The sequence below is a fragment of the Pteropus alecto genome, unplaced genomic scaffold (genome assembly GCF_000325575.1).
Source record: "Pteropus alecto unplaced genomic scaffold, ASM32557v1 scaffold80, whole genome shotgun sequence".
Taxonomy (NCBI): domain Eukaryota; kingdom Metazoa; phylum Chordata; class Mammalia; order Chiroptera; family Pteropodidae; genus Pteropus; species Pteropus alecto.
This window is the reverse complement of record NW_006430460.1, coordinates 1,719,212-1,727,103: the sequence shown is the minus strand read 5'-3', so window position 1 is coordinate 1,727,103 and position 7,892 is coordinate 1,719,212. Positions and strand designations below refer to the sequence as shown.

The window sequence follows — 7,892 nt, the reverse complement described above, 5'->3', positions numbered from 1 at the left end:
AAGACTGCCCTCCCTCCCCTCCCATTGAAGGTCCCCCAAGGCAGGAGGAACGCAAGGCCTTGGCCCAACGTCACCAACTAGAAGCACCATGCTGAACTGAGTGAGGTTCAAGGCCCAGGAGCGTTCCCTGCTTCCCCGATTTCCAAATGTGCCAGGTGGTGACACATCCGTAGGTCCACAGACATTTTGAAATAAACAAAGTGAAATGGAATAAAAAATTTAAAACCAGGCGGCCGCGAGCAGGGAGGGAGAGCCCGCCGCTCTGCGGGACTCTGGCTTGGTGCACGTCCGCGGGGCCACCGTGCACAACAGACGGGACATCACATAGCGCCGTCGCTGACAAAGCATTTGGAACAAACGGCTCTGTTTGCGAGCCGCGGAGAGGCGGTTTTACGCGGTTCCTCCTGCAAGTCAGACATTTGAAGTTAAGACAACAGCACAAGGACACAATAACCAAACCGGCAGGCGGAGGAGGGCAGCAAGGTGAAGACAACAGCACAAGGACACAATAACCAAACCGGCCCACGTGGTGGGGGCAGGCGGAGAAGGGCGGCAAGGTATGTGCTGCTTGTGATTAAGCTCTCGGAAATGCACCTTCTGTGGGAGAAACAGCAGCCCCGCCCAGGAGCAGCCGCGCGTTGTCGCCTGGAGGTCAAGCCGGTGGCTAGCAAGGGGCAGGCACTGCCTTAGCCTCACCAAGAGCCTCCTAAGGCAGCAGCTGCTGGTCTTGCTGGGGAGGCGGCAGGTGCGTCGGAGGGAGCTTCGGCTTTGGAGTCAGACAGATCTTGGCCAGAGACGGCCGGCTCTGTCACCTTCCCAGCCCTTGGGCCAAACGTGTCTCACCTCCCTAAGCCTGTTTCCTCGTCTGGAAAATGGGTGTAAATATTTACTCTGTGTTCTTGCCGGGAGGGAGGGTCAGTGGGGTGGCCGGCGGCCGGCGGCGCCGTCAAGCTCCCTTCTCTCCACTAGATCCCGCACGCAGCTGCCACGCGCCCGTGAGGCAGAGAACACACCATCATGCCCTCGTGGAGCCACTGCTGTGAGGGGGCAGGGTGGGGCTGTGAAGGGGACAGTCCAAAGCCAAGCCCGGGGCGGGGAAGGGGGCCTAGGCGGCCCCCCAATCCCCGCCGGGAGCTGCTGCCCTCCTGCCAACAGCTGGGCCGTGGCAGTGACTACCCCTGACTCCAGGGGCTGCCCCCTCGCCCCAAACCCCGGCTCTCCCACCTCGGCTCAAGGCTGAGGGCGCTGCCATCTCAGCGGAATGGCTCGTCTTTGACGCTTCGGACCCTGCCCCTTCTGCTCGTTGTCCCCCACCTCTGCTCTCCAGGCGGCGAGGGCCTCGCCTCGGCCGTCCCCAGCCCTCTGTGTAACCGGAACTGTGGCTCTCCTGCAGGTAGAGGACATCACCGCCAGCCACGAGGCTGCTCTCCTAGAGATGGAAAACAGCCACACGGAGGCCATCGCGACCCTGCAGGGTGACCACGATCGCAAGGTCCAAGGTAGCTACCCGCCTGGACGCGTGCGGCCGGCCGCGGTGGGCCATGCGGGCCGGACCCTCCTGTGCAGATCAGGGAGCCCCTTCCCCTCGTGCCCCTCCTCCCTTCCGGGTATGTCTTCCCTGCTGCTTCCTGTGGACAGGAGAGATGGCACGCGGGGATCTAGGTGGCACCTCTCTGGTCCGAGGCAGCTGCTCTCAGCCTCGCCCGCTGCGGGACCCCTTGCCAGCCTAGGTCCCGGCCCAGGGCTCCCATGGTGCTGGTCGGGGGCACCAGGAGGTTCTAGCCCTCCCGAGGGGGTCCCATGGGCGGCCACGCGTGAGAACCACTTTTCTAAGGCAGGCGTGGGCATCTTGGGCTTGACCCTGTTTCGTGACCCATTAACGGCCCTCCCCATAGGGCCACTGGGGCCTCCTTTTTACATTTTTTGTAACTTTGAACTATCTCTGGATCCTTGGGGTTCTGTGTGTCACAACGGTGATGGCAACGACATTTACTAAGTACTGGGACGATTTTGACTTCGCGAAAGAAGGTTTTTACGCTTCTGACATGCATTTACGCTAATCTGTACAACTTATTTTTCAATGTCCCTTCCCCTCAGAGGGTTGCTGAAGTCTATTAGAAACAATGAAATTTAACACTAGATGGATACGTTTTAAACACTTGAGAATTAACATGAGTTTTTCGTTATTTTTTAAATGTTCTTTGTAAACACCACAGCCCGCTATGCAGTAGTCCACAGGGAGTGTGGCTCCCGGCCACCGCTGGGAACCGTTAGGACGTGGAGAGGCTCAGCCTGGGCACAAGGGAGGGTCGTCCCCTGAGAACTACTTCATGTGTCACCTGTGCCTCACAGAGAGCACCAGCTCCAGGCTCTAGGTATTTTTGCGTAGCATCTTTTCCGTAGACATCTTTGCCACGAGCATCCTCGCCACGCACATTTCCACCACGTCCCTAATGGCCGGAGGACAATTTTACCGTTAAAAAAAAAAAAAATCGCAACAAATAAAAGAGAAACATTACAAAGGACATCGTGGAACATGAAAAAAAAAACAAATAACAAAATTAAGAAGACTTTATTTAAAAGGCGTATAGATTCATGGCAATGCCGCTCAAATAACTGGTTTTATTCTGCAGAGCGTACCTAAACACTTTTCTCTTTTCTATGGGAAGCGTAGGTTCAACTCCGTTCCCTCAAAGAGAGCCCTTGGCCTCCCTCTCTCCTCCCAGTGAAGGGGGCTTCAAAATCAGAAACCAGCTCTTGGGGCGAACCATCTCACCTGGAGGAAATGCTCGGCCCTTGAAGGCCAGCACCACCGCCACGTCTGCGCGTCACCGTATCAGCTCTCGGGAGGGCTGGCTGAGATTTCTATATAATCTAAAAACGGGAGTAACAGCGGTGATCATCAACGGAGAAATAAAACCGAACGACGACCAAAAGAAGGAACAAAACCGAAACTGTCAACCAGTTATTTCTTCTCATTTACAGAAAAATTGCCTTATGCTCAATCAATTGTACAGCAAAAAGGTACAGATTTTCAGCAAGGACGTCTACGGCAAAAACAGAGCACGTGCTGATCCCTGCCCATGACTGCGCGTTGGAACCGCCTGGAGTTTTGTTTTGTTTTGTTTTATTTTGTTTTGTTTTGTTTTAAATACAGATGTGAAAAATCCCACCTCAGAGATGCCCAGTTAATTGCTCTGGGGTGCAGCCCAGGCCCCAGGATTTTTGAAAGCTTCCCAGGTGGTTCCAACGCAGAGAAATTTGAGAACCACACCCTAGAGCACAGTCCCGACTATGGGGCAGAGTGACTTGACCTAAAACAGTGCAGGACATGTGGGTGCAGAGACACTGGCCACGGTTTTTACTGTCCCCAGAGCAGACACTGACTTCCCTTGGCGCGGGGCGGGTACCGGGCCAGTGGAAAAGGCCCTCCAGCCCGTGACTGCACTGTAGGAAGATGGTCTCTGAATGGGGATGGAAACAGTGCCACCTCCAAAGCGTTGCCTTTCGAGTCTGGATTTTCGTAGAAACAGACCTGGTGGTTTTTTCTGACGGATGCAGTCCCGCTTAGAGGCCACATCCAAGGCCGTCCATTTCATGTATCACAACTGGATCTCTTAGAGACCTTCACCATCGTGAGTTAAAAAGATCTGGGTCGATGGAAACCACGGTGCCTCTCCTAATTGCAGCTCTCCCCAGCCGGATGGTCATTGCTGGCCCAGCGCACGCCTGTTCTGAGCGTACGACCCAGGCTGGTTAATGAGGACCCTCCCGCCCTCCGCTTGCAACATGCAAACAAATCGCTTGCGTAGCCGGCATGAGATGGGCCTCACCTGGCTAATAAGACTGTTCCCATCTGGAGGAAGACAGAATCCATTTGCTTAATAAGTCTTACATTTCGTCTCCTTCTGCCCACCTTGCCGGTTATTACTGGAAAGACACTTTTCACAGAATAGAATGGTTCCAGGCTCTCCCGGAAAAACCCGTCCAATTAGCCCGCCTCCTGTCTGAGTGTCTTAACGTCAACTCTTTCTTTGCTCAAGGGACTCCCAGAGAGCTGCGGTTTTTGGGGTGTGGCCTAGAGGCCTTGCAGATGCAGCCCACGGCCCCGCTCCCCGCAAAAGCTCCATCCTTCAGGCCCAGATGGCTGCTTGGGGGTGGGAAGGAAGAATGCTCCTGGGAGGGGTGGGGGGCTGGCACGGATCGCCCAGTCGCTCCGCCGTTAGGCAAATGAGCAGCAGTGGGGGCCGCCGGCGAGAACCCAACTTGGCCAGGGTGGCGGTAGAGCAGGGTATAGAGACACGTGTGTGCGCATGTGCGCGTGAGTGTGTATGTGTGTGCGTGAGTGTGCATGTGTCTCTGTGCGCATGTGCGCATGTGTGTGTATGCATGTGTGTGCATGTGTGTCTGTGTGCATGTGTGTGCGTGTGTACGTATGTGTGCACATGAATGCGTGTAAGTGAGTGTGCGTGTGCATGTGTGTGCATGTGTGTGCATGTGTGTGCGCGTGTGCATGTGTGCGTATGTGTGTACATGTGTCTGTGCATGTGTGGGTGTGAGTGTGTGCGGGTGTATGTATGTGTGCACATATGAGTGCGTGTGTGTGCATGTGCATGTGTGTAAGTGTGCATGTGCGTGTGTGCGTGTGCACAAGTGTGCATGTGTGTGCATTGTGAGTGTAAGTGCGTGTGTGCATGTAAGGGAGTGTGTGCACGTGTAAGTGTGTGTGTGCATGTGTGTGCGTTGTGTGAGTGTGTGCGTGTAAGGGAGTGTGCGCGTGTACGGGAGTGTGTGCGTGTACGGGAGTGTGTGCGTGTAAGGGTGCATGTGCGTGTAAGTGTGTGCGTGTGCGTGCGTGTGCATGCGAGTGTGCCCCCCCGTTTCTTTCCCTTTTCCTTCTTTTCTCTCCCTTGCCCCTGCCCCCCGTCTTTCTTCCCCCGCCGAGTAACACTGCATGCAGTTCAATGCGTGGGGTGTCTCTAGGCTCAGGTCTGCCATTCACCAGTGTCCCTTATTCAGCTGAGCCCCTCGTCTTAGTCTGGCGGAAGAGTCTGGTTTGGTCCTTTCCCGAAGAAAGGCCAACTTAACAGTCTGACGTCTTCTCTCCAGAACTGGTGTCTGCCCACGAGCTTGAAAAGAAGGAACTGGAAGAAAATTTTGAGAGGCTGCGCCTGTCCTTACAGGTTAGTATCTGCTCAGCTCCGATACCCAGAGCGGAGGGTCGCCAGCCCTGTCCACACACATTCAACCAGCACCTGCCACGTCCTGGGCCCTGTGGCAAGCCCTGGAGGACAGGGGTAGACGAGACACCCTCCCTGCTCTAAGGACGCTACTGTCCACTCAGAGAGCTGTGACTCAGTGACAGCCAACCTCGAAGGTCGCACCAAGTGAGTAACGCCGTTAGCGGCCGCCGCACTTGCTGTGGCTTGAGGGCTGGGGAGGGGAGGGCTTGGGAGGGGAGCGTCCTCACAGAGGGACAGCGCAAGGAGGGTTATGAAGGGCGGAAGTCACAGGACACGTCTGGGAGTCAGGAGAGAGCCTGGAACCACCAGGGCCGGGGGTGGGGGATGTGTGAAAAGCACCCTCTTTGCCGCCCACGGCTAACCTACAGAAAGTGTGGGTCTCGGATGCCAGGGGAGCTACCTGGCTCCCTCCTGTCCTCTCGGGAGAACGAAGGGTCTCCCAGGTCAGCCGCATGTCCCTCCTGCCTTCCGGAGACCCAGCCCGGCTGCCTCTGTGAATAGAAGTGCCAGGGAGGAGCCGCCTGGGAAGTGGGTGAGGTTGGTGGCCCCGATTCCATTCCCAGCTGCAGACGTGCCAATCGTAGCAAGGTCACTTGTTAAATGTTAGGGACTCTCACATCCGGACAGCGCGATGACAGTCCATTCATTACCGTAACCGTAACGCAAAGGCAGGAATTTTGCTTCTCCGGTGGTCCCCTTTCCCCTGGCCTCCGTCACTGCCCAGAGCCGGCCCCGCCCAGAGAGGAGCCCAGGGTCGTGCAAATAGCCAGTTGTTTGGCACGAGGAAGGTGGGCCTGCAATGCACGGTCCTCGCGTGTGGCTCATCCTCGGCAAATTAACCCCAAACTGCCTGCCTCGTGCACCCACCCCTCACGCCATCAGACGCGCTATCCTTAAGGAACGCAGACTGGGACAGGGGAAGCCAGGCCGCGACATCACAGAAACCCCGTCCCGTCCAAAACCACAAAGGACAGAGGTTCGTTTCTTCCGCGAGTGAGTCTTCGCTCGGCCCTGACGTCTGCAGTCACATGTCACGCACATGCACCGCAGTTGGCACACTTTGCGAGCACAGTCCGTTTGGGCTGGACGTCGTTTGGTGGAGTTGCTTCTGCCACCTTCCCCAGGGGACTGGCAGCTGGAGAAACCGGTTGGCCGGTGAGAAATTGGAGCTCCTGGGCGTCAATCTCCACGGCACCCCTCTCTCTAGCTCTGGGCAGTGTGTAAGTGCTGGAAACCATCGCTTAGTCAGCTGTGAAATGGGGGTGATGACAGTACCTTCCTCGAGGTGTGAACAGGTTAAAGGCAATAATGTGTGGAAAGCTTGGGTGCGCAAAGTGCGGGGTGCTAAGTTGGCTCATGGGAAATGCTAATAAGTAGCAGCTGTCGCTATTTTAAGTTTCGAGCGTTGTTACAGTTATAATTAGTGTGTCGCTATTGCTATTGTGACACCATCGGTTAACTCCAGCGTTCCTGTGCTGGGCCAGGCCACCAGCTGGGTCTCTGTGCCTCTTAGCGTGACGTGAAGGAACCAACCCAAGTAAGAGAACAGCCCGTCCTGTCTGATTTCTGCACAGCGGTGTGTGCCAGGGGGCGGGGAGGGGGAGTCCGTTTTGAATAATGGTGGATAGAAGGAAAAATCCCGGTTTGATGTTTGAGATGCGTCGTAGGTGTGGATCCTGGTGCGTTTTTCTCTCGCCGTTTTGCTTTTTCAATGGAGGAGGGGAGGCTTTGAAAGAAGCGCTTCCCGCCTCCTCTGGCGCACTGACGAGGTTGGGGCAGGAGCCCCGTGGTGGGACAGGCTTTCCGTGCTGCGGGGGGCCTGGAGGGCCACTGCCCGGCGCCATCATGCGCCCCTGGGCTCCACCCCGGACTCTGACTTACGCAAGTTTGCCAGGTCCCGTATGTGCAAAGTGCCACCGACGACTACATTGCCCAATGCACCAGCGCGTGCATTTAATGGCACCGTGGGGGGCTTTTATTTCTTAAAGATGAAATGGAAGTCACTGGTAAAAAAAAAAAAAAAGAAAAAGAAAAAGAAGAAGAAGAAATGAAAACTGCCGGCTTTTATTTCTTAAAAATGAAATGAAAGTCACTGTTAAAAAAAAAAAAAAGAAAGAAAAAGAAGAAGAAATGAAAACTGCGAAGATGGCCTGTGCGCCGTGATGACGCAAGTGTCCAGCCAGCACTTCGTGGCGTGGTTACGTCGCTCGCGATGCCTCGCAGCTCGTGTTTGGTGGCACGAGGCCATTTCTCTTGCCAGGAGGGTTCACGGGAAGACCCTCGTCCCTGGGTTTTAATGGTGTCATTGGTGGAGACTTTCGGGGATCAGTCTTTGCTGCGGTTTCCAGCGGGGCATCCGCGGAGCCACATCTGGCCTGGTAGCCAGGGAGGAACACGGTGCACCCCAGATGTGCCTTTATTCCTTCAGCCTGCCCCAGGGCCAGGACCATCTGTCCCCTGGGGGAGAGGGTCTAAACAGGGGGGCGGACTCAGGTCACATGGCAGCTCACCTGAGGGCCAGGCATCCCAGGCCTGAGGTCCAGGGAGGCCGGGGGCTGCATAGAGGTGACCGGGGACTGAGATGGAGCTGGGGGAGAAGGCACTGCCGGCCTGGGGGTTGGGGGAGGGCAGTGCAGCTGAGGCTGGGGA

General features: G+C 56.1%; 1 protein-coding gene across 1 annotated transcript in view; it reads left to right on the top strand.

Moving 5' to 3' along the window:
* MTUS2 (microtubule associated scaffold protein 2) overlaps positions 1-7,892 on the top strand; it is a 277,079-nt gene that overhangs the window by 262,439 nt on the left and 6,748 nt on the right. Inside the window, exons 9-10 of the mRNA XM_006904828.2 lie at positions 1,394-1,499; positions 5,110-5,183. Coding sequence (XP_006904890.1) covers positions 1,394-1,499; positions 5,110-5,183 — 180 coding nt within the window. The remainder of the gene's footprint in view (positions 1-1,393; positions 1,500-5,109; positions 5,184-7,892) is intronic.